Source organism: Python bivittatus, unplaced genomic scaffold, assembly GCF_059951505.1.
Source record: "Python bivittatus isolate LINGU-HERP-01145 unplaced genomic scaffold, Pbiv_v1 ctg000480_np1212, whole genome shotgun sequence".
NCBI classification, from domain to species: domain Eukaryota; kingdom Metazoa; phylum Chordata; class Lepidosauria; order Squamata; family Pythonidae; genus Python; species Python bivittatus.
Genome location: NW_028277075.1, coordinates 10459291 through 10486442, shown reverse-complemented (window position 1 = coordinate 10486442; position 27152 = coordinate 10459291). Strand labels below are relative to the sequence as shown.

Below are 27152 nucleotides of genomic sequence, written 5' to 3'. Positions count from 1 at the left end.
GCTTGGCCAAGCAGCCATGACTCCATAATGCTTACCATCTGATCCAGGGCTGTACTTTCATGATGTTAAGATAATTCTATGAGCATATACTGTCTTCATGCCAAACATCATCTCAGTGTTTGAGATTTTTGTTTTTTTGGTTTTGTCCTACTGCTGTTCATCAACAGGAATAAGTCAGATGGAAGTTGAACATCAGAACAGTTCTACATGTTTACCTGTTCAGAACTGATTGTCACCATAAGACTAAGACTTTGTCTCATTTATAAAATGCATGCTAGAACAGAAGATGCAACCTTTCCCCTCACATCTCAGTGATTATCACTGCATTACCTTAGAGAGCACTGAATAAAATGCCACATTAAAGGAACTAAAATGCATCCTCTGTAGGATGTAGCAATCTTTGTAGACTTCAGGCAATTTTCTCCAATTTGTCCTCCTTAATTTTGATCAATATCATTAATATATGTCTTAGAGATATTTTGTAACAGGCATTTTGTGTTGCAGAAAGGAAGTATGATAGTGAAAGTATAAAATGAGATGTTTGGTTCTTTATTATAAAGGGTGGTTCTGTAATTAAGTCTAAAACTGTTGTTGAAGATTGCAGAGTTGGTATTAGAATGTGCGGTTACATAGGAGACTGACATTTAAAAAAGGAAATGTAAATATTATCCTAGGCAGTGAAAATGCAGTAATGGCATTTGGAAATCAAAATCTAGATCAATTTTCAAAAGAATCAATCTTGCTGAGGAAAAAATGCATCCAACTGTATTCATTTTTAAGGAGCATCAGAAGCAACCGTAGAGCAGAAAAAGATTCCAAATGATTAAATTTATGTGCTGTGATTTATTTATAAATATTTCACTTCAAAATTATATAGATTATTGCAGAAATCAAGAGATGTCTCTTGTCCACAAAAGTTAAAACATAGTAAAGTATGTCCTTGGGACAGTTACTTGCTTCACTTCTAACTTGATTGTTATATATCAAGGAGATCTTAAAAGAAAAATTAAAAGGCTAAAAGCTAAGCAATAAGTGGGAAGTACCCTCTTATCTGAATTTGAGTTTCTCTGCCATGGGCTCTCAGCCAAAAGTGTCGATATGATAGATTGACACCACCCCAGCTGCTGTATCTGGACTTTTTCATGTTTCATAAAAATGTTTCTTATTAGCAATTAGAACAGCATGATAGAAAGTGAACAGTAATACGGCTATGCTAGAGAGAGGCCTAGCTAGGGTTTAACAGAAATAAAGGAGAGCAATATGCAATTCAATATCACATTCTGAACTGGCAATCTCCAATAGCCCACTTTGCAGCAAAAAAAAAAAAAAAGTGTTGAAACAGTGGTTTTCTGATTCCCTGCACAAGGACCTCAATGTGATTTGGAAGCCAAATGTGTTCTTCCTCACCTTGAGGAATATCTGTTATTCTTCCACTGATTATGTGCCATCAAGTCGGTGTTGACTCTCACCGTTCCACATAGATAGATTTTCTAACCCTAATCCTAAAGATTTGTCTCTAACTTAGTCCTTCAGGTCTTCCAACAGTATTCTTTCATTAACAATCTAAAAAAAAAAATTTGAAGTAAAGATGTAGAATTCCAATATGATTAGAACCCAAGTGGGGGGAGCGGGGTCCGAAACTCCCTTGTTGTTGTCCTGACCTGCATAAAGTGACTACTTCCATCCTGTATGAAAGAAGAGTTGGAAGAGGGCCACGGCAATGGGGCAAAGAGATGAAGTCCCTTACCTCCCCATACCTGTTTCCTCATTCAGATTGTCCACTATCCGGGTAATTAATGATTTAAACATTATCCACCCAATGTCTAAACATGTGAAATTGACACATAAGTAATAGGGAGAGTGTGCCAGCAGTCAGACTGACAAAGGTGGTGCCTTTTGGATATGGCTGAATCCAATAAATAAAGGCCATTGAGACACTGATACTGAAACAACTGTTGTTCTAAAAGTGTGGGATCTTCAGTTGTTAGGACCTTAAGAAGCATTCATCCCTGCCACAGACCAGAGAGCTGCCGCTTTCACTCTGATACTTAACATCTATTCCTGACCACTGAAACCAATCCATCCTGGTGCATGTCTCTGAAGATTATCTGGATTGGTCAGTCTGTGTGCTTTCCTGGAAAAACTAATAATAAACCAGGCACAGGGAGCCCACAGATCAGTCCCTTGGGATCATAAATGTCAAATAACAATGGAGTGATTTTTCCAATTTTTTTTAAAGAGGGGCTAGTTCAAAATAATATAAGTACATCAAGTTCAGTCACATAGGTTTAACACATCATTAAAAACAAATGAAAAAAAACATTAACCCAACACCACCAAATTAAGGTGGCTAGATAACAACTGAACCATCTGGTCCCACTGCCTCGTGCAATGTCATTGCAGCATTGCCATTCCCTCCATGACTCTCAGTCACTGAAAAATGTTTTCAAAAAGGGTGGCTTCTTGTTGCAATAAGTGCTTCTCAGTGCTATAGACTGACCTCTCTTGCTTCTTCCACAGCTGTAGAGGTATTTCTCTCTCTGGAGAAACAAATTTCTTGAACATAAAATTCTAATATCCCTCCCCCAAATTTAATTTTTTACAACATTGAGATTAACATTTTGTATAAAATTTTGGCAGGTATGGCCTAGGCTAGGTCCTTGTGCAAGATGGGCAGATTTCTTTAGAACATCTCAACCACCACAACAGCCTCAAGATTCTTTAAAGATTACCAAAGAATAGGGTTGGGATACAGGAATAAAGCCAACCTCTGTGCCAGAAGCCCTCCAGTAGGTGTTCCAGGAGGAAAGAGAAGGTGGAGAAGAGTTTCTATTTGTGAGAAAGTTCCTCTTTCTGAACTATTTGGACCACAAATTCCTGTGCTCACTGTCTGCAGAATAATTACTTCCATTGTGGTATGGTTGCTAATAAAATATGCTCTGTTAAAAGGAAACCATCCTCCTCCTGCAAGAAAGGTTGAGTTCGAAGAAACAGTGATGGGCAAAGAAGTCTAGTTTTCCTCTAAGTTCTATATGCTCCCGCTCTGCTCATGATTTCCTCCTTGGGAGAATTCCTTATTTGATGGCCTTTGTCCACTAAAAATCTAGCTTGTATGTGTGTCCACCTCCTCAAATATCCATACATGGAGAAAAACCCTCACAGAGAACAAGGAGATATAGCCAGGAAGGCAGAAATGGTTTGAGTTTTACTCTGGGACCAAGGGTGGTGGTTGCAGTTTTTCAGCTGTGGATTGCACTAGGTCCTTTTCAGCTGCATTTGCAAGATTTCACAACCATGTTAGACAGCTGTTCCACTTTTGGGGTCCTTCCAACATAATACAAGATGGTCAGGGGATCCAGATCCTGGGGAACACAACAGGGGGAAGCAGATGCTTCAGGATTCAGGGTATTGTATAAACCAAGAACCTGGAAAAACAATCAAGAAATATATGAGGATCTTAGTTACGGCTGGCTGGCCAGCCAGCCAGCCAGGATTAATGTTAGGCAGAAAACATATTTCAAAAACCCAAAATTTAGAGCCCCAACCTCACCTCAACCACTGGATCAATATACTGAATAATTTACCAATCAAATGATTTTTCATTTGGAGCAGCTAAGTAAGTCTTATAGCACCCAAACCTCTGTCTTAGCATATGTAGTTCTTTAGTATATTCTTTTGTTAAAAAATAAATAAATAAACTGGGTGTAACCGTCTTATAGTCCTGTTAGAGTTTCAAGAAAAACAGCTGAAAAAAATCAACTTACTTTGGCCAGCATCTCCAAATCATACTGGATTTAATCCAGTCCTTCTCAAGTATCAACATTCACCTCCCAACTGTTTCAGTCCTCTACAAGTCCAAGTGAGATACTTGCTTTGCTCCATTGTACATATTGTTAGAGAGGAGATCAGAAGAAAGCCCAGGAAAACTATAGTATTTGTCTACTTTCCAAAGTCAGGGTGTGGAACTTGTCCAGATACTGTAAGTCTACACTTTTCATCAGCCTTCTCCTTGGCCCATGAAATTTTCCCAACAATTCCTCTCCTCTCATTATTTTAAGAAATAATATTGTATACAGAAGGCGATAATGAAGGTACACTTTTGAAGTTCAATATTTTCTAGTCTGGGACAGCCTGCCATTAACTACTAGAACTGCCATGTAGAGAAAGAGCATGGCTCCTCCTTAGAAGCACTGCGCCCCATTTAACAACAGAGACACTGAGTTTTCACATTATACTGAGCCATAATATGTTTGATTCTTAGTGTGTTTGTATGAACCCAGCCACAGTGAACTGTATGTTTTACTATTTATCATTTTGTGTAAACTTTAATTGTAGCTTATTTAGCCCCATGGGGTTAAAGAAACTGACTTAGTATAATGTCTAAACTGAGTCATGGATTAATTTTCCTATCGTGCAGATTTTAAATATGCACAACCAAATGGTAAATAGATACTTTTTAAAATCCTGCATTGCTAATAAATATTTCTTCAATCAATTCCTCTATATTCACGGTAACTGCAATATAAGCAACACCTTGATGGAAAAACTGCTCCAAGGCTTCATTGGGTGTTTCCTACCTGCGCTGGGTAGCTGTCGTCCATCATGGAAATTCTCCTCTATGGCCAAAGCTAATAACTGTTACAGTACTTTGCCACATAAATACTTAAAACAGGCATTAACAACCACAATGGTTTAATACTGACTTCAATAACTGTTGCCAGAGGGGGAAAATCCTTTTCAGCTAACCCTTAATAAATTTATTTTACAGAAAAGAACTAATATTTTTATTGGCCCAAGGCCCAGAAAATGGGTAGAAAGCAAAGATGGTGTAGAACCCAGGACTAGGTTTCATTTTTGCTCACCAGAAATTCTGGGCAGAATGCTTCTTCATAGTAAACCACTTCATATCACTCTAAAATTTGACTTACAGGGTGAGAAGAGAGAGAAATACTGTGTCTAACGGTATGTAGATTGTTTTCTTATTTTATTGTGGGCAGTTCACCTCTTGGAGCAGAATAATGAGTGCAATTGCATAACATGGCCATCACCAGTTACGGTTTAACCAAAATGTGCCCACTGATATTAGTTGCAAACTCTCGCTCCCTGATTTCCTTTTCAGCAAAGTTGGAACAGAAGTACTTTCAGCTGGGAAAAGCCAGAGAGGGAATGCATGATTGGTGTGAACTTATTAATGAGTTCCTTCTCTAGGTTCTTCCAATGCAATTGTCATCGCACTAGGTTCACATATCAGAGCAGTCAGAAAACAAACCTTGGATGAGTGGATCATGGGGAGGGGGAGGAGAATCATTAGGTGTATCTGCAACTGAACTATAGTGCATAATGGTTGTGCCATATTAGTGTCCCTGGAATAGGACTAATCTGAGAGTTAGGGAATGCCATTTTCATTCCATTTCTTTGGGTGCACCAAATTAAAAACACAAGAAGCATTTTGAGTTTTTATATCCTATTTCCTTTGACACAAACTTCATTCTACATCTTAATTCCATTTTGAATAATGTCTCTCTTTACACAATCTTGGAAAAGCCATGACCAGGATTTCACACTGCCTTTTTTGAAAAAAATAAAAACCAGATACCAGCAAAGTGGAATTGGAGGGAAGGAGGCCACAGTGTTTGGAGAGGGGAAATGTTATACTCTCCATGACATTTTCCAAAACTAAAATACTCCCTGTCAAAGCAACTGTTTTATTTCCTGTAAGGAAAAGCCAGGCATAGCAGAATGGCTGCCTCTTTTGGCAACCATGGATTTTTAAGTGTGTCTTGACTAAACATATTTGCCCATGTTTACCAGCATGGTAAAAAGGGAGAATCATTCTGTGAGCTCCAGTGCATTCGTTTGGGGAGTCGAGTGGAGACCATGTTGTGGGTTGTTTTGCAAAATGATTGCCATGGGAGAGAGGCTTGCTTACTCACAAAATAGCTGCCATGGCAGATGTAGCCAGCCACAAAAGACCTATTCACCCAAAGATGAAGGCAGAGGGTGTGACAGAGGGGAAGTACCTCAAGTTTTGTTTGCTTTTCTTTCTGGGCATTTAAGCAGACTTCTGAGGAGAGAGCTTTCTGACCCATTTTTATTTTCTGAGAATGCTATGGCAGCCTTCCTCAAACAGGTACTTTCATGACCTTAGACTTTAATTCCCATACTTCTTCAACTAGCATGGGCTTGGCTGATGGTTCAGGGAGTTGTACTCCACACAACCTGAGGGTGTTAAGGCTGGGAAAGGCTGATCTATAGTATTTATGTAGTATTCAGAACTGTTCTTGTAAATAAAGATTATGCTAGAGACCAGTGTTTTGCTTTCCAGGATGCCAACTTCTTGGTTAACTTAAAAAAAAAAAAAAATTAAAAGGTTTCTTTTTAAAAAGGAAGTGAAGTTTCTGGTGAGTTCCAAGAAATGTATCTACAAATTATCTGTCCCTCTGCCCATATTTACTCAAGTTCCACTAAGTTTAATAAAAACTTAAGAAACTAGGTGCAAGATTACAGCCTCAGTAAATGACAAAAATCCATAAAACGTAACTGTCCTTGGGTGGTAGGGAGAGAAAGAAGATGCCCTAAATTGTAAGCTTTTTGCCCATATTACCGTGCTGTGTGTGGTATCTGCACTGCGAAGGTATGGGCATGGTCCAGAGCAAAAGTTAGCAAAATATCCCTTGGGCTCATGCACCCATTTCCAGCCCAGATCTTGACGAAAATCAATGTAGAGACGGCGTACGCAGCAGTTCTCCTCCAGATTCCTATAACAAAAGGGAGTTGGCATTAAATAAATGGAATCACTTATTCAAATTCAATAATATATTAAATAAATTCAGGGGCAGAATTTCCCCAGACAGAACTTGTATATAATTTGGAGGCCCTAATAGATTCTCAGCCCCAGCTCAAAGACCAGGCAGCAGCTGTGGCCAGGAAGGCCTTTGCACAAATTCATCTTGTGCACCAATTGTGCCATCCCTGGAACAGAAGGCTGCTCATGGTCACTCGTGCTTTGTCACCTCCTCTCTGGATTACTGAAATGCACTCTTCATGGAGATGCCCTTGAAGACCACTCAGAAGCTGCAACCAGCAGGGTGGATAGTTGTGGGCCCACCTCAGTACACTCATGTAATACCACCACTCTATAAGTTGTATTGGCTCCCAGTAAGCTGCCAGGTACAAAGATTTGTTATCACCTATAAAACCTTTCTTGGCATAGGGCTGGGTTATTTGCGGAACCACCTATCTCCAATTGTTTCTGCCACAAGTTCCAGTAGGGTGAACATGCTCTAGGTCTATTCAACTGTCATCTGATGGGACCCAGGAGGCCCGCATACTCTGTCACTGTGCCTGCCCTGTGGAACACCATACTCTCCAAGATCTATATGGCCCTGGTCCTTCTGGCCTTTCATAAAGCACTGAAGACCTCGCATTTCCCATAGTCTCTGGGCAAAGACATTAGGTAAGCCTATTTTTAAAAGGGGTTAATTGTGCAGATATGTGAGTGATATTTTGTATTTTTTATTTTTTGTTTTGATGTTTTTTGTCTATTGGTTCTAAAGAGATAGTAAGTAGCACTGAGTTAGACAACCATCTTGAATGAATGAATGAATGAATGAATGAATGAATGAATGAATGAATGAATGAATGACAGATAATAGAGAACTTGGCAACCACCATCATGGAATGTGTCACTATGCACAGGAAGCTAATCCAGAAAAAAAATGGTGTCAGTGGCTGGCCAAGGCTTTAGATTTTTTTTTTTTTTTAATTGAGCAAAATTGCAAGGAGAAAGTAGCAAATCTACTAGGCCCTCCCCTCCCCCCCCAACTTTTGTTAATATGAAACTTCATTAATGAAACAGATGAAGAAGAGGATGAAAACTAGCCTGAAAAGAGAGGGCTGTTTCTTTTAATCAGGAAAAAGAACATGGGAAGCTACTATAAATCTTTCAAAGCTGTCGTGATTAGGTCGGCTTTGTGGAGAAAACAAACCTTGGGGCTGCCTTACACAAGTGACAGAAGATTCAGGGGCATATTACTGCTCTTAGCTAGACAGCAGATCTTCCAAGCTGTATTATTGGAATCCGCTGTGACACCTTTACAGTTGATGCTATGATGAGTAAATAAATACATGATCCCAGAAGGCTGCTGAGCAGAATAAGAAGGGAATTATGAACAATGGATGAGAAAAAGCAGTTTCTCAGCTCCACTTGCACTATCCCTCTCCGTATTACATTCCAAGAGACAGGACAGTTTGGGCAGAACCAGAGGATGAAAAGAGTTTCGTTTATAGATAATCCTTTAATCCATACAGCTCATCTGCTTCTCTGACTCCATGCTTTGGACACCTGCTCTGACAACAGTCCTGAGATTTCAATAAAACAGGCCTGTATCTATCAAGCTAAATGCAGCCCACCCATTATGTAAAAGAACTCATATTTTTCCTGAACTCACACAAAAAAGTTCAGCTTATTCTGAGTCCAACTGAACCTGTTTTGTTCCTGGTATCACTGAGACTGCAGCATTTAAAAGGAATTTCTCTCTCCTCTCTGCCTCTGCCTCAGTGATTCCTGGTTTCTTGCACCTAGTACATTAGTATAGTTGCAATCCAGACAGTACGTATCAAGTTTGGGCTGCGAAGAAATGTAATGTTCCAAGTGCTGTTGGCACCTGGCTCATATCTGTAGCAAGATGGAGTGGCTTGGGGTTTTTGTCTTCTCTGAATCTGGAGAGGTGTCATCTTTTACTCTCAGTGAGGTAGCACTCCCCCGGACAGAGCAGGTATGCAATTTGGGAGGGCCTCCTGGACTTGCAACTCCTGCCTGAGAAACAGGGGACAGTCATGGGTAGAGGGGCCTTTGTACAGATCCATCTTGTGCACCAATTGGACCCATTCCTGGACTGGGAGGCCTTGCTCATAGTCACCCACGCCTTGATTTCTTCCCAGCTGGATTACAATGCAGTCTACATGAGGTCCCCTTGAAGACTGGAAATTATAATTGGTTCAGAATGCAGTGGTGCTTGCAGTTTGGGGCACCACTCACTTTGCCCATATTACACCACTGTTGTGCCAGCTGTTCTGGCTTCCAGTTTCTTTCCAGGTACAATTCAAGGTGCTGGTTATCACCTCTAAGGCTTTGTATAGCATGGGGCCAGGTTATCTGCAGGACCACCTCTCCCTGAGGATTCCTACCTGCTGCACCAGGCTGGATAGGGTGGGCATTCTCCAGGTCCTTTCTCTCACATGTCATCATCTAGCAGGACCCAGGAAGTGCACCTTCTCAGTAGAGGACCCCACCCGGTGGAACCTCCCCCCAAGATCCAGGAGGACTCCACCCTTTTGGCTTTCCAGAAGGCCTTAAAAAGCTGACTTTTCCCCCAGGTGTGGATAGGATACAGCTGGAGCCTAATGATTGTAGATTTTTTATGTATTAGGTATGGGTTTTTTCAGATATTGCTTTTAATTGTTTTTACTATTGTGTGGGCCACCAAAGTTATGGTCCATAAGATGGGTGGCTATATAAGTCAAACAAACAAACATGCAAAAGAAAGAGAGCACTTGCCTTCTCTTTTTCTTGAAGGATGTCTGGACTCGTTCTACTCAAACTTCCATTTTCCTTCTCTCAGCCAGAGAATAATTTTCAGATACTCAGTTCACATTTAAAGTGAGGATTAATAAATCAGCAAGATTTATATTTTTGGAAGCAGAAATTATAGATCTCAGAGACAGCATTAATGATCAACTCACCAGTGTGGTTAATCAGTTGCACTTAACTATCAATTCCAAATTTATCCAAAACCATCCCAATGTTGGTTTCCAGAGCATTGTTTGCCAGAGAAATGGTTAATTTCCAGGGGAAGGTAGGTGCAGAAATCTTAGCTTACCGAAAGCAATAATTGGTGTCAAGTGCTCGTTTCTTTCTCTGGCTTCTCACAGTTGAACTCCCAAGACGATGTGGAGGCAGCATCATCAGGATCAAGTGGGGGTTTTGTAGATCTTTTTGCTTCTTCAGTCTCCCCAAGTCCCCGCGGCCATGGCTATCTTCACTGTCTATGCCTGCAAAAAGTGGGGAAAAGGCAGACATCAAATCTCATACTTGCTTTAGAACTGCATTAGGAACTCTTGGAATCCATAAAAGCCAGTTCCTGAACAGGCCAAAAGAGATGAACTACTTAATGATGAATGACGTCTGACAACTGGAACTGAACAACAGAAAAAAGATCTGAGATACAAAGTTTGTAAATACTACTGTCCACATTGCAAGGCCAAAAGCCAGGTACTTACTAATGCTGAGTCTACAAGCTACTGGCTTCCTATGGTTACCACAAGCCATTCCTAATTTCTGCGCCCACATATTCCAACAGCATAGCAGAGCTGGGTTTGTGAGAGGCTGGATGTCTACAGATTTATGAACTTTTATATATAACTCAGTAATAGGGGTAATATCTATAACAATTAGCAGTTTTATGCCAGTATAAACATCACAGTTTTCCCCAACGTTTTGTGAAAACACTGAGAATATTGTTAAGAGATGCCTATTCTAAGCACAAGGCTTAGAGTTCCCTGAAACGGGGACTGCTATTAAGGTAATCTGTAAGTATACAAATGCCCACACTCACTATCTATCCACTGCATCTCTACTGTGAATGAATGAATGAATGAATGAATGAATGAATGAATGAATGAATGAATGAATATCCAGCAATTGCTCATATAGAAGCACACATGTTGGAATGTAATGTAATATAATTAGGCCAGGAATGCCATAACAATATCCAGATTTAGGTGAGTTATTTTACTTTCCCCTCCAGTTTCATTTCTGTCACCTTTGAATTTGATCTCCAGCACCTCATGCATATTCTCCAGAATGTCACCATTGGATTGAAAGGTGTTGCATGGACAATGGACACTAATCTCCAGTCCCAGGTTAGTTTCTGTTGGAAAATGAAGAATTAAAAAAACAAACAAACTTACAAACCAATATTCCTGAAAGTAAAATAATGATTCAGCAATTTCCATTTATTTTCCTCCATCAATTGGATCTGTTAGGAACTGAGACCCAGAAACTGATGCTCACTCATGATTGTGGAAGACAGGTGACAAGCAGGGGCTGAACTATATATGTGCAAACAATACCAGATTCTGACAAATAGCAGGTCCATATTGAGTTTTCTGTCCTGCTTTAGATTGCTAAACTGAAATGATCTCATCCCCCAACAAAAGCAAGTTGAGTATAATGTGCTATTGATGATATTGTGGGCGGGGGTGGGTGGGAAGGGAGGAGGAATGACCTGTGGGTAGGCTGGACTGACCTATCAACTTTTGACAGGAATCTTGATGGTTTTTGCTATATGTAGTTTGAACCTTAAGTATAGGATAGTTTTGAGTTCCTCAGAGAGATTGGCAGGTCTTCATTATTTTATGTAGGGCTGCTTGTTAAAGTAGGATTTGCCTGAATGTTGTGGATAAAAAGACTAGAGATCAGTGACACCCAATGACAAGATTCCCAAACCTTGATTATTTGGATGGAGCAATACCCCTTAACTCAGTAAATCTTTCTTCCAAATAAATAGAAAGAGGGCTGGCTGTTGTATTTCTACACAATATCTTTTCCCAACCACATTCTATAAATGACACAACTAAGTAACTTGCCTGTTGGAGGTCTAAACCATTAAATCCAAAATCCAGCAAGAAAAGACCTTCAGTACTACAGTTAGGACTTACATGGGAAATTAATGTTCCAAGTTTACGTATAATATTTGGACACTGCTTTGTATTTAATTGTCATGGAACCTGAACATTCTTGGCAGCGCTGATGGAGGTAGGAAACGTGAGAGTAACAAACATCCCGCATAAGCGAAGACTGCTGGCTGTGGCCAAAAGCATAGTCTGAGGCTCAGGCCTGAAGCAGCCATTGGATTTTAGCACCTGTCTAGTTTTCCCAGCTAGCTGCAGCTGCCGAATCCCACAGCGTGCGTTTTGTTCTATTATTCTCTGCTGAGTGCTGATCTCTGAAGCAACTGCTGTGCTGCATAAGTTACAAGGCTCCAGGGCAAGACCCTGTCATTTGTAGCTCTCAGCATTACCACCACAACACGTTAGGGGAAAAGATCTCCTGACCTTGGCCGTACCAACAGTTCAGGCATATGATCACTACTCTGCTAAAATCACTTGCCTATAACTCAGCTTTGGCTGATACCCAGATGCTAATGTACCTGTGAACCTGAGCAACCGAGAAATCAATTTGTAAACCATGGTATGCTGTGTTTCTCATTACTAATTATATAAGAAAAAATGTATATATAAAAACAATACTGGAATCAATTCACACCAGATTTCTCCAGTCTGGAATTTCCCAATGAAATTCCCAGAACTTAACTCTTATTGGCCATGATAGAAATTGCAGTCCAATACCTATGGAGCCTGTCAAGTGGGGAAAGGGTGGTTTTCCTATATGTCTCTGTCTGAGCAGGCACGTGCATCTTGCTAACAGAGAGGAAAGTGACTTAGTTCATGTGCCACTCACCTCTATGCAAAAGCCATTCACGGACCGTCTCTGTGACATCAAAGGACAGCCATTCAGGGGAGCCCCGTATCAATACATTTCGGCCACTGAGGTACCGCTGCTTTGCAATATGCTCATCAGGTTTCAGGATCTACAGAAGAAGATGATGCAAGGCACTGTTTAGTTCAGAAAGGACAATTACTGGGTTTCCTTTGATAAGGCCAACTCTTCCTGTAAGAATGCTTGAGTAACTGTTTTTGCCTCTGGTTTCCTGGGTATGAAAGCAATCATATGTAAAATATCCAGTGCGATTCATAGGCACATCTGAGCAAATTCTAGCTGTACTTTCGAAAAGAAAATTTGAGTATGACAGGAAAGCATGCACATAAAGATGTGATGATAAAACACAGGAGATGATAACACAAGGGGATGAAGTTACAGGCTGAGGCTGAGCTGTATCATGATTGGGCCCATGGTTTTGCTAGAAAACTGCTTGAAAGGACTCCATGTCCTGATGCTCCTGATTGTGAGAGCTGCTTATGCCTCCACATGAAGGGCTTCGCTTCTCATATGCTACAATTACTATGAATTCTTGGAGCAATACTAGCCTAGGTACCTAAGTTGCTTTACATCTTCCTAGAAGCAGCTCTGTGTAAGTAGCCGGCAATGAACTAAAAGGGAGCATAGATGAAAGCTGTGGTTCAAAGGACTAATACTTTCCAAAATTATTAGTAGAGCATCTGGCTTTCAAATACATATATTTCATTCTGTTTAATAAAGGTGCTTTGAATAAGCATAGTGCTCAGAAATGATTTCTGATACAATACTCCTATTTGATATTTTCTCACTTCTCAATCAGATTACAGCACTGGAGAACTAGGATAATGTAAATGACTAACAGTATGATGTTTCACTTATCTACTTAGGAATATGTCTGTTTGTTTATATTTATTTGGTAATTTAGAGGGCTGCCCAAATCCTAAATGACTCCAGGAGACTTACAACTAAGAATCAACTTATGAAAAGAAAATACAACAGAACAGAAGAGCAAATTGTTTTTATGATTGTTCGCTGCCCAGAGTCACTTGGATGAGATGGGCAACTATAGGAATTAAAATAAATAAATGAATAAAATAAAGTACAAAAACCAAACCAAACCAAAACCAAAAAGGGGGTTCCATGATCATCCTGTCCCCAAGGCCTGGGGAAACAACCAGGTCTTCAAAATTTCCTGAATGACATAAGGGAGGGAGCCACACAAATATCTGCAGGAACCTTCATTCAGTAGGGTTTTCTCCCAGGTAAGTAGGCATATTTAACAATGAAGATATTAAAGTTGGGGATAACTTCTGTCTTTTAGGATCAAACATCAAAAGTAAAGGAACAAGCAGTCGAGAAATACACTGCAGACTAGCACTTGGTAGACCAGCCACAAAGGCCTTGGAAAAGATATTCAAATGCCATGATGTGTTTATACCTACAAAGATCAGAATCATGCAAGCAATGGTATTCCCTTAACTCTATGTGGAAGAGAAAGTTGGACTTTGAAGAAGCAGAATAGGAAGAATATTGATGCTTTTGAACTTTGGTGGTGGAGAAGAGTTCTGAGAATATCATGGACAGCCAAGAAAATAAACAAATGGTTCATCAGACAAATCAACCCAGAGTTCTCACAGAGGCACAGATGACCAGACTTAAATCATCTTACTTTGGACACACTATGTGAAGATCTAGCTCTCTGGAGAAGGCTCTAATGCTGGGAAAGGTGAAAGGAAAGAGAAGAAGAGGATGATCAGCAATGGATGGACTCAGTTATAGTGGCGATGAGTGCATCATTGGAAGACCTGAAGGACCAGGTTAGGGATAGATCATTAGGAGAAAATCTATGTAAATGGCTGCTAAGAGTAGGCACTGATGTGATTGCACATAATTGATCAGTCAATCAGATAGGTATAAGCATTGCATTATGCTATGCTGAATTATGAAGTGAAATTCCTTGATTCAAATGGAGAACTTTCTGAGTGCCCTTATGTAAAGTATATGTTTTTCGATGCTGGATTATAATTACAAAAGGACTTAGGCCAGGGGTGCTACCCAACTATGGAACAATCAGCAACATGATCAGGTGAGAGACAGGGCATGGTTCGAGTGCTCCCCGCTGCACCCTTGCTGCCCCATGCTGTGTCTGCCCCCCACCCGCCATGTTCCTGGGATGGCCGCAGGGGAAGGGGCAGGCTGGCACTCGGTCCATCTTCAGTTTGCAAGGAAAAGAGGGAGTGGTGGTTGACAGTGCAGTGAAAGGTGGCTTCTTCACACAGTCCTGGCTTGCCTCTTTTTTCCCGCTCCTGCTCTGCATGTCTCTTGTTCACAGAATGATCTGCCTATGGGTCCCTTCCCACAGAAGACTCACTGCTACCCCCTTATTTGGTCTGAAACTACAGTGCCCAAGAGCAAACCCCCTATTCTCAGGCCAGCAATACAAAGTCCTAGAGCCATTTGCACAAAATGAGGAAAGACGCAGCAATTCAGATCTTGGGGAGAAAAAGAACCAACTGCTTTGCACACCAGACCAAATTAGTTAGATCACACCCCTGGCCTGGCCCTGCAAAATGCTGGCGCCCTCTCCCCTAAATATTAATTTATTTCACTTACTTGCTTAGATGATAATAAAGGAAAGTGGCAGTATTCTAGCTAGTAGCTCAGAAACAAGCAGAGTAAAAAGAGTCAAGATAGCCCCACCTCTTTTTTATGCATGTTGCACGCTGCCATCTTGATCATACCCCCTGCCCCACAGGTACATTAGCACTTGGGTAAGAAATTAATATGCTTCCTCCTTCCAGCTTTTTTGCCATGGGCAGCAGTGCTAGATGGACAGTTCTAAGCACTTTTTAAAACACCATAAAATAATTATTTTTAATATCCAATCCAATTATTTTTCTACTTTTTAGGTATTTTAACTTTTATGTATTTTAATTTTTGTTAAATTTGCTTTATCTATCTTTTATTTCCTTTTATCAACATATATATTCCAGGCTCACTGCGATGGCCAGAACAGAAGGATCCATCGTAGGTCGCCCTCATTCAGCTCCGTTGCAAGTTTAAACAGTCGCTGAACGAGTGGTCGTAACCTGAAAAGCATCTGTACATACATGCATACACATACATTAAGTAACAATACTTTGGAGATCTTAATATTAAGTAATTAGTTCAAGACCAAAACCACTATCGTATAACTAATACTCTGATGTGAATTGCAGTGGTTCTTTTTTTAATCTTATACAGTACTCAACTTTGGATGAAAAGTTAAATAATGCAATGTTTGTAACACTAAAATCCTAAAAGGCAATTAATACTGATAGAATTTTCACTTTTTTCTTTTTATTTTCAATACTTTAAACTTTTTAAATAGTAGAATGTTAATAATGTTAATAATATTATATAAACATTACTGCACTGAAATCTGCATTGAAATAAAACAATGTATCAGGATTTATAACATAATAGAAGAGAATATATGTAGCTCAGAGTTGCGTTGTGAAGTCCTTGGGGTTCTTTTAGCTTGGTTGTTTTCTTGCAGATGCTTCATTTACCTAGCTGGGTAATGAAATGTCTGCAAGAAAACAACCCAGCTCAGAGAACCCCAAGGACTCCACAACATTACAATAAAAGGAAAATAAAATTATTTTAGGGTACCAGCATTTAGGTTCCTGTTAAACCTTCCCTCAGCCTATACTTACGCTTCACAGTTTTTCACTCTAGGGTTCCTCAGCTTTATCCCCTCTGCCCCACATTTGCTATAGTCCTACTCTAAACTGTTATTGAGATAAATGTATGTTAAGCCCTTGGAATATTCAAGAACAGCACAATGTGTTACTACAGCCTACGGAATGTCTATTGAAGGCACTATGGCCTGTGCTGGGAATGTTAGGAAGAGTGAAGTGTCTGTCTTTGGGTATATCCAGACAGCTGATTGAACACGCTGTCCTCCAGCACAACGCACACCAGCACCAATGTGCTCTGTCCAGATAGCCAGACCAGAGTCTGCATCAGTTAAGAGTGTCACTGTTGTAGCTATTTACTGTGGGGTAAGTTAAGGAGCAGCAATTTGTGGTTTTCCCAGATGGTGGATAAAATTTGCATTGGTTGCTCTTCCTGATGTGGGGTGGGGGAGAAATTGTGACAGATAACTAGAGTGATGGGTTAACCATTTGTTAGAACCTGATCTTGTGGGGAGGGAGATTTCCAGAAGAGAAGAAGGTGCTCTCCTCTCCTGACTCACTAGGAGCCCCTCCTCCATGTGACCTGCCCCCCCCCCCCAATAATACTCTTGCCTTCCAGATACTCCACACTGTCCACAAGACTTTCAAGGGGGCATTGCCTGGAATGGGAGAACTTTCTCACGTCAGCCAGTGAGTTACCAGTCAACATGCCATAGGGTTATCCCCTCATCCCCCACACGGTACATGGTATCCATGCTAACTGGTCGCACGTGGTGATAATGCTGGCTGCAACCAGCAGGTGGGGGTAGGGGTGCTGGAAGTTGGAACTTTTCCACCTTCTGGCAGAAGCATGTCAGCAGCCGTGCAGGTTTGCTGAACTGTGAGGAATCCTGCACAGTATGTTGACAGCCATGCCAACTGGCTGACACATTGTGCAGTGGAGAACAGATGGGAGGGGGCATGCCCACACCAGTCAAAAGTGGTCAATAGGAGCTGGACAGATCCCATTACTTTGCATCCTTGACTTAGTAGCAGCCAAAGTACCAAGCACAGTGCAAATAGCTTGGCTTCTGCCAGGGGAAGGTGGAAAACCCCCTTTCAGTTTCAATTCAGAAAAACCTGACATCAGCTGGTTTTGGCTATGAACTATGGTTGAGGGGAAGGCTATGCTATGGGTAGGGTCCTTCAAAATGGTTAGCTAGGCCTCCTCAAGATGAATGTAGAAGGATGTGAAGATGAACCCTTCAGTAAAAAAGAACGAGCAAAGAACAAGAAGAGTCCCTTACTAGATTTTAACTGCTGGGTATTAGGTATTGAGTCCAAGCACATATCATGGCTTGTCTATAAAATGATGAGGATGAATTTCCTAATGCTAAGACAACCATAGCCTTTCTCCTTCTCCCTTCACCACACCCTGGCCTTCTATAGGAAAAAACTGTTCTGGGAAACAAAGCTATTCCATAAGGGATCAGGCACCAGAGTGGAAAGGTTAGTGTTCATGGTCTGGGGGGACCGGAAAGAAAGCAAAAATGTCAACTGCAAACAGCAGATCTTCCCTCCAAGTGCCCTGGAGGCCCTGCTAGGAGGCATGGTTACCTGAAAGAGCTCAATACGCTGCTCAGAACGTTTGGAGCTGAGGTTTGGCAAGCGCAGGACCCGAAACTCTGCCCGGAAGAGGTTGGTGCTGTTTGTCTCTGCTGAAGACACGTTGAAGCGGAACATGTTGGAAGTGACTCCTTTGGGGCACAGTGGCAGCTCATCTAAGACAAAGTGACAAAAGTAGGTTAACAAATGAGCTGGAATGGCACATAAATATTGAGGTGTCGAGGAAGGAGATCATAATCCAACAAGGATTGAAAGCATTATTAATATACTAGGTAGAAGAATTGGGGCAGAGTTAACCCCTGGCTAAATTGAAAGGATTTGCATAGATTGAAAAAATACCCCATCCTTTCCAAAATGGATGTGGTAGGTAGTGGTTGCCACACTGCCCCAAAGGGGGGAAAAAGTTTTCACGTGAAGATGTTCAATTAAAAAAATGCTAAACTAAAATTACCCAATAAAATGTATTACTTCCAGCTGCTGCACCATAGGCAGATTAAAACATTTGAGGGTAATAGAAACAGTGGCCCTAGTATGCATCGATAAACTGGTTACCTTTAGGTATCCATCATTTAACAATTCATTCATTTAAGCTTATCAATAATTTTGTCCCAATATTCAGGACAAGGAACAATCTTAAAATGAATAAAGAACAAAAAAAAAGTGTTTAAAACCATTGCAAAGGATAAGCAGCTAAAACCAGGCCATCAAAAGCCAAAAGATTTTTTTTTAAATGCATTGCTTTCAAACATGTTCTCACCTAAACCTGCCAGGGAATTAATAATTTGGTTGTTGTTTTTTTTACAATTAAAATAGCTGTGTTCAATTTGTTAAAGGCTCACACATCAGTTTTTCTTATTTCTTCCAAAATAAATAAATAAATATTCCAAAACCCATCAGAAAACCACAAGCCCCTCATTAAGTAGTTTTGCCACCAAATTTTGTTGGTGCAATCTTGAGGAAGCCTTTGGACAACAGATGACAAGTAGCAATGCTTGGCAGTGTGATTTTTTCTTTTTTCCCTGACTAGCTTTAGAACAGATGTGTTAACACATTTTTTTAAAAAAACAAAAAACCCACATCACACATATTTTGGTCTCTACTGCAATTCTTGTATGTTCCTCATCTCAAAATGGCAGGAAACTCGAATCTAGTGGTATAATCAGAGGGGACTCTGAGGTTGCCTCCTCCTGATCAATGTTATCAGAAGCTACTGAGAAACCCAAGAAAATCACCTCCCAATAGAAATAATTCATCAAGACCACCACAAGGGATTGAATGCCAACTCGTAGGTCAAACTTAGATTGAAATAGGTAAAATTAATCTTTTTCAGCCCCAAGTGTTTCCTTACACGTGCTAACTGCTGCGTTTCCTTTTCTCCTTCTGTCTCCTCTTTGGAGGCTTTGATTTCTTTCCAGAAGTTGGCTTCACACCTTAAGCCCAAACAGCAGACCACCAGGAGAGGGCTAGGTGGGGTCTTTAACTCGACGACTCCTCGCCCACACACACAGGCTGCTCCCCCAAGCCCCAAAGATGTAGTGCTCTCTGCTGCTTTTGACAAGAAACAAAGATGTAGTGCTCTGGGAAGCCTGCCACATGGCGTCATGTGGACAGCAGCCATCAGATTTTTTTTTTTTTTTTTGCCATGTACACTCCTGTCCTAGAGATGAAATGTTGAGGAGGCAGGGTGTGTGCATACATAAGGGTCCACTTCTTCTCCTGTCATCATTTGGAACCAGGATGTGGGGCTGCCTGCTTTTCTATCAGAGCAAAAGCTCTCCTCCTCCTGCTATCTTGCTTCCTCTGCAGGACTAAAGTCCTGGAACAAGACAAATTCTCTCAACTATCTGATTAACGGTTTGGAGCCAGGGCTATTTCCTGTGTGTGCCGTTCAGAATTGTCTGTATCAGCACTGAAACCTCAATGGAATAAGACTTGCCCCACTTCCTCGGGTGGCGGGGAGTGGGGAGAGAGGAGAGTGGTTTGGCTCTCTGTTTGTTCTGAATCACCACCTGGCAGAGAGACAAAGCCAGGGGAAAGTTGAATACTGGCCACTTTTGAAGACATGGGACCAAATCCATCATTCAGGCAAGGGGGAGAAATGGCACAGATTTCAGCAAGGCAGGCCTCTGCTTTTACCAGGGTTAAATTGCACTCTTACTTTTCTCATCATGATCTAACTTCAATGGCATCTCTTGGAATGCAAATTGTTTGGCCCCAGGAGACAAGTCAAAACAACACTTTCTCCCAGAAAGTCCATAGTTCAACTTCTCACTGTGAGCAACTACCTACCTGGTTGACTCTGGGCTAATATCAGCAAACCTCTGCTCTTGCTACCTTTATCTTTGCCTGCAGTTTCTCTCCCTGCCTGAGTATACTGACTTTGCATCAAACTCCTCTTTGGCTTTCCAGGACATCCTTCAAATCAAATATCCTTTTCCCTAATACAGAATAGAGACCTTTCTGGGGCTGGCCCATATTTGGGATGTTAGGAGTATATTGTAGTCACTCTCACAAAATAGGTATTCATAACACAACTGCCAGAGATGGCCAATCACAAATCCCCTGTTGAGCAGAAGACATATTGCTGGAGTTGTTCCCTGACATTCCCTGAGCAGCATCCGGGATACCTCTATTATCCAGCTAGGCTGCAGGCACCCACCACTTTGGTTTTCTAAGAACATCTATAGTCCCCACCAACAAAATGTAGCTCATCACTGTTCTATGACTAAAGTTAAATTATTAACAATGTTGACTACTATCCCTTTTTCTTTCCCTTGAAATGTGCTTCTGACAATCGTTGCTATTGACATGGATCACATATCTTTATGGGGCAGTTTAGTCAAATTAAAATATGGAGATATTTGCATTGTCGCCTCATTATTTATTGCAGCTTGCTATACATAGGAATCCCGAGGGTCATTCATGGAATTTTTTTTCTGGTTATGATATTTGAAAACATGTGAAGGGGTGGAATATATTATATCCATTAATTGTTTCCCTGCCTCTCATGTAGAGCATTGGAAGTTTCCACCAAATTCCTTGTTGATTTGTAGGAAGGTGAACAGGCAGAAATAGCCATTTCCTATATAACACTCCAAGCAGCCCTCCCTGTGTTTTCATTTATCTCCTGCATAAAGACATTCTTAGGCTGCTGCACAATTTGTTCAGTTAGTTCCTATATGGATTAGGAAAATAATTGAGCAAGTAAGTAACGTTCCAGCTTTACTGAACTATAACTCCCATGATCCCACTTAATATAACCATGTTGGCTAAGGATGCAGAAGGTGTTTTTCATTCTTCAAGTGGTATTTGTTCAGGGAAACTTACCTCGGCATGTTGCTACACAAGGAGATGGGGCAGAATTTAAAAGGTGGTGGCAAACTTTCAGGGTATATCTTCTGCTAAATAGTTTGTTGACTGATTGCTTTCAATAACTGGACCTTCCTCAAGCCTTCCAGACAGGGCAGTGGGGCCCTCTCCCAGCTAAGGCTGATGCCATCCAAGTTAGCACAGGAACAACAGGAGCAAGTCTTGAGACTGCAGTGCTTTTTTTGAAGGCAACACAGTTAAGGGGGCTGAACTGAGCAGGTCACGGAGGCATCCTGTGCTACTGGTTACTTCTCTTTGAGAACTGAATACGAAGCAGTGGAATTAATTTGAGGGATATTTAAATGACGGGGGTTTTATCTCTGCACAACTTGTATATTTGTATCTAAGCTCAAATACTGCATAATTCCATAAGCTTCCTGTGATCTTCTTAAAATGAATTTACCCTGGATAAGCACTGAACCCCTGAAACTTCTCACCACTCAGGAAAAATGAGGCAAACATACTTGTATGCAACAGTCTAAGTACTGCAATACCTTATTAACTCCTCTATTTTACTACCACGGTGAAATGCTAAAACCCAGCAATATTATTTTACATGTCATATAGCTTCAGGGCATTTATTGTTTGTTCAACTTCTGGGGCTCCATATTTCTACTGTTTCATAGCAAGAGGAGGCACAGATGTACAACATCTGTATCTTTGGTGGTGTTTTTTTTTTTTTTGACCTTCACAAAGCCCACTTTGTGAACCAGAATCTTCTTCTCCTCTGCTTTGCTGTATCTGTTCTATTGTGTATCATTTTCATAACCCCCTCAGCATTACGAAGAAGCTACTGTGCCACTTCTGTTCTTTTGACTTTGATTCATATTCACATTTTTCAACTTACAAATTTCTTGAAGCGGGAACAGCATGACGTTCTCTTGAAAATTTAAAAAACAAAACTCTGTGGGTGTATCTCGCATGAAAAGCCACTTAGGAAGGGTAGCTGCTCATACATAGTTTAACCGTTTCTAACTCAGACCCTTGTTGCCAAGGTAAGGACTGTGCTGTCCGAGCTGAGATTGCCCCCAATGCAAAGAAAGCCAATGTTCTGCATGGAAAGGCACCAGCACCTTTTTGTTGTCCAACAGCAACCTGGCTGCAAAACTACTGTGGCAATCAGGACATACTACCACAATAGGGAGCTGGGGATAAGGAGGAGTTTTCTGCATGCAGAACTGGCAAAAGGTTTAAGTGGCTGAATGACTAAAACTGCCATAAGCATTACCAAATGTTTTCCTTACAATTCCAGATCTGCTCCTGAGTGCAGGTTGAATGGTCATGCTGACTACTGATTATCCCATGACTTACTTCATTGCATGCAAAGCAGAATCCAAATCCACCATGCCAGTTGTGGCTGAATATGCATTATGTATTCTCTGTAGGAGAAAGCTTGCCCAGCATCTGCAGTGATTGCTGGTCACATATGGAACATATTAATATATCTACTCAGTCCTTCAAAAATAATTTTGGCTTCAAAGCATCAAAACACTTTTTGCTCTCTCTGTCCTGAAGTGCATTGCTCCCACCCACTCATGTTCTTTGTTGCTCTCTTCCCCCCTGCCTCCTACTTTAGCTTTGTAGATATCCTTGGTTCTTCTCTCACTGGCTGGATTTGTGGATGATGTTATTCCAAGACATCAAAAGCTGGCTGAGCCCTGGTTTGCTTCTTACCAATGCTAAAGTCTTCTATCCATGGGGAGGGGGCTGCACAACATCAAAAACCTGACATTTGTAACTCTTGGATTCGGAGAGGTTACGTGAAGACTTCCCAGAGGCTATCTATGTTTGCTCAGAAGCCGGCCCTACTTTCCTTAGTAAAACATACTTTCAAGAAAGAGTGCAGTGATTGCAGCCTGAATTGTTTAGGCTCTGACCCTCATCACTCAACCCATCTTCAGCCCCTCTACACTCATCACCAACAGCCTGAAAGATATTCCTGCCATTCTCTTCTCTTATTGCTTTTTCTACCCCTCCCTCAAGGATACTTGGCCACGTCCTCCATCTCACCTCCCACTCAGCTCTGTGTTAATTCAAGAGCCCATGAGGACACCTAATGGCAGCAAAGGAAAAATAAGCCATGGCCAGAGACTCATAGCCTCCTTCCCTGACTCTTCCATTATTAGAAAACCCATCTGAGCATACTATCAGACCTAAACCTGAAATATGCTTGCTAAGAGATCAGATCATAGATAGGTATGAACAAATCAATGTGTAAGTCTGTTTGGCCACAACATTCATAGATGAGTTAAATTTGTATGCCGCTTCTAAAGTCAGATACATTTTATTGTCCTGTTCGACGAAATGTTCTCTCCACATCCAAGACATACACTTCACATTATTGGCTATGTAGGAAACACATCTACATATGTCTTTTGTAGAGATACACACACACCACACAATAAAATCTTTGCAAAGGTCACTTGTGCAACTAATATATGTCCAGACAATATGCATACAAGTACACCCTCATCCATTTGCATAAACATCAGTGCTCTGGCAGGCAGTCATAACACATACACGCACAGTGCAGTCAATGCCGCAATGAACAGCTATTGCCAACCTCTTGGCCAGACAGGATTCTGCATCCTAAAGGGGGGGGGGGACTTCTGTTGTCAGGACACATCTCTCAAGAGACCTGGCAGAGAAATGCTCTTTATTTCTGCAACCAGGAATTTACAGACAACTAAGCAATTGCAGAGAATCCAGTCTCCTGGGCCTTGGATTCAGATCTAAGCTTATACAGGGACTCAGTCATTCTAGGGCACTCTGCCTCCCTTTTTTACTTTCCCAGATTGTACAGTAAAAGAAAAACAAGAGCTCAGATGTTGTCACCCAGTCTTTTCCACTCTTGAACCTTTAGCTTTCAGGCTGCTGTGTTTTTCTCCCTGAAGTGTAAAGTTCGGTAAGCAACATCTCTCACCTCTTCCTGCTCTTTAAATGGCCCTCTGGGAACCCAGAAGGAACAAGGACTTACTGTGCTCCGGAAAGCCCTGGATCATGTCAAACTTGTGGATCTCTTTGGCGTAGTACTCTGACTCAGAGTTGTCCTGGGAGCAGCTGTCCTCCTTCTCCTCCTCCATCTCCTCCAAGAGCTCCCGGGTGCTGTTATATAGAGCCAGGACTTGATAGGGCACGTGGCTTCGCCCCACACTCTCTGGAGGGCTGGTTAGGCGCAACTTGCTCAGGATTTGGCCCCGGATGGCCTCTACCCTCTTCTTCTTGATGTGCTCCAGGTCCAGCGTCGTGCAGGAGGAGAGCGACAGGCTGACGGTGGCCAAGCTCAAGAGGGAGAGGAGCAGTAAAGTCCTGCGCAAGTGCATCTTCAGGCGTGGTGCAGGGTGGAGAAAGAGCGGCGGGGTATCTCCGCAGGAAAGCGCGCACACAGAAAGGTGCGGGCGACCGGGCAGATCCTGCAGCTTGGCACTTGGCAAGAAGGGGCATGAAGGATTTCCCCGCCGGCCTCGGGAGCGGGTTGGACTTCTAGCCTAGGAAGAATCGCTGGCCGCTCTCGAGGTAGAGGAGGAAGCGGATCGGCGCCTCGCCCCGCCGGGGTTCCTCTCCATGAGTGCGAAGGCGTCCGCGCAGGGGGCAAATCGGGCCGGGGGGAAGGGCGAGCTGCCGGCTTCACCGCTTCGCCCGGGCTCCGAATTCCGCTGTGCTGCTGGGCAGCTTCCGAGGAGGCAGGCGCCCGGGAGACTCCGTCGGGAGCGCACGCGTCAGGCGGGCCCGAGAGCGCACTTGTGGCTGCCGGTGCGCCCCATTCATGCCTTTTCGTGGCTCGCCGTGCCGGTGGGAACAGCGCCGAAGCGGGGTCGCCTCAAGAGGTGCGCCTGAACTGCCTCAGCCGCCGCCGCCGCCGCCGCGCACGGGGCGGGGGCGTTTGGCGCGGGCGGGCAAAGCCGCTGGCGCTGCCCCTGGCCGGCTTTCGGAGCTCGTCCGCCTTCCTCCGTCGTCCGGCTGCCCAGTTTCTGGTAGAAGCCGTCTCTTTTCTTCTGCCGAGACGCCGACGTTCTGCTCGCGACTGCCGCCGAGCTCCCCCCGGACCCCGCCGCCGCCTCTGCGTTTTCTCGCAAGGCGCACTGCCTGCTTCTGTTTCTCTCGCTTGAAATTTTATACCTCCCTCTCATGACGTCTTTGAGACCGGGCCGGGCACAGGGGGAGCATATGAGGGCTCTCTCCAAGCCCAGCCTTCGCGTCCAGCGCAACGTTAATGGGGCGCTTCCCGCTGTGGGAAGGCGGCCGCGCTTAGGGGTCTCGGCTCCCGAGCTTCGTTGGGGTTATCAATAGGAGCTGAAGAGGTTCGCCCCACAAACTGTATCAACACGTTAACCTCTTTTCCTCCCTCTTTCTTTTTCAGAAGAATCGCTGGCCCGAAAATCTAGGGTGTGGGGCGTGAGATAAAATAGGGAAAAATAGTCCGAAATTCTTCGAGGAACCTCTGTTACAACCGACGTCCTAGAAGCATCACGAAACTGGTGTTTTCTGTGCTGGTGTTTTGTCATGATCTCGTGATCGACGGTGGTGCCAACGAATGGAATCTAAGTGTTGGCACACCTGTATGATCCTGCACTCGATCATTCCCTTGTACTAAACATTTTTGACTAACGAACTGATTCGATCCCACAGCCATGCTCAAATATAAAGCTTGGTGGAATGACTTCTTCCAAGTAAACCTTGCAGATCGGTTGGATTGTAGCAAAGATCCACATTTTTAACTGTGGCCTAAGAATATGACTTTAGGATGCTACAGCATTGAAAAGCTCGCCTGACAGTTGCCGTAACAGCATCATAAGAGGTTGATCCTGAAAACAAAAAAGGGTTATGCTGTGTTTTGAAGAGGTCGTTGTTCTTTCCGGTTTTGCTTTTTTCGTAGAATACTGGGGATGGGCAGCTTTCGAATGTGAGGTTGCGAACTGAGATAGCAAGCGACTTGGAACTACTGTATGTTCTCTTTAATTTAATTTTTAGAATTTATAAATCCATCTTTGCATTTCTCTTTTATCCCCCCCCCCGTTCTCGTCTTAAGCATCTTTAAAAATAACAATAAAAAAGAACTATGCTCTCTGTAGAGGCCCCGCCCCACTTTTTAATTTTTTAATTTTATTTATTACATAAATCGCTGCAGGCTAGGAGTAAAGTGCAGCCAAGGAAGCGAATAATGCCCTCTGGTGGACAGTGTTCTCCTAACTTTTAGGAGAAGCCCTTTTTGGAATGGTTTTCAAGAAAGCTTGTCCCTGAAACGGAAAAGGAGAATGGATTGAATATTTTGGCATTATGTCGTCTTCTCCTCCCAGTTATTTCCAGCTGCTAAACAATATCTTGAATCTTAAAGCTAAAGTGTACCTAATGTGACCTTTCCATTTTATGAACCATTTCACTTGCCCTGACATCCTATTTCCAGTTTTATTTTAGCGGCTCTTAGAATGAAAAGATGCCTGCTGGAAATATGTCATTCCTTACATCCATAAGTAATATTTCAGTTGATTTATTGTCAAATATGTACTTTACTTTTCTATTACAAAATAATACCCAAAACTTAATATAAAATATAGCAACCAAAACACAATAAAACAATTCCATGACAAAAGTTCTCTAAATGTATAAAGAGAAAGAAGATAATATAAATAGAAAGCAGCAATTTAAATATTTAGAAAATAAGGAACTCATCCTTTCTCATAAAGGTTGAGTCACCTGATGAAAATCAATCATTAGTGTCCAATGAATCCAATTAACATTACATATTCCAAAGTGACAGAAATGGCTACTAGAGCATTCAGTGATGCATTATCACTATCCGCATGTTGTAACAAAAATTTTATGTACGTTGCTGTATATTGAGCAAAAATTGTGTGATAGATTACTCATGTGACTGCTTTGCTAGCGTGTAAGTATGCATGTTGCATGTAAGTGCAAAAAATTTCCAGCAGGTGGAATTATGGAAATGAAGAGACAAT

General features: G+C 42.1%; 1 protein-coding gene across 1 annotated transcript; it reads right to left on the bottom strand.

Moving 5' to 3' along the window:
• Positions 1-844: 844 nt before the first annotated feature.
• Positions 845-27152, bottom strand: TGFB3 (transforming growth factor beta 3). The gene is made up of 7 exons (XM_007432307.3): positions 24173-27152; positions 17818-17981; positions 12524-12653; positions 10824-10931; positions 9882-10053; positions 6605-6758; positions 845-3425 (listed from the first exon to the last, which is right to left on the bottom strand). Exons 1-7 carry the CDS (start codon positions 24516-24518, stop codon positions 3267-3269), a joined length of 1233 nt encoding a protein of 410 aa, XP_007432369.1. The 5' UTR covers positions 24519-27152; the 3' UTR covers positions 845-3266.

Coding starts and splice junctions, on each gene's coding strand:
- TGFB3 (XM_007432307.3), bottom strand. CDS start 24,518: ATGCACTTGCGCAGGACTTTACTGCTCCTCTCCCTCTTGAGCTTGGCC. Junction 6,759..9,881: donor GACACCAATTATTGCTTTCG/GTAAGCTAAGAT, acceptor CTTTTGTTATAG/GAATCTGGAGGAGAACTGCT. Junction 3,426..6,604: donor CAGATACCACACACAGCACG/GTAATATGGGCA, acceptor TTGTTTTTCCAG/GTTCTTGGTTTATACAATAC.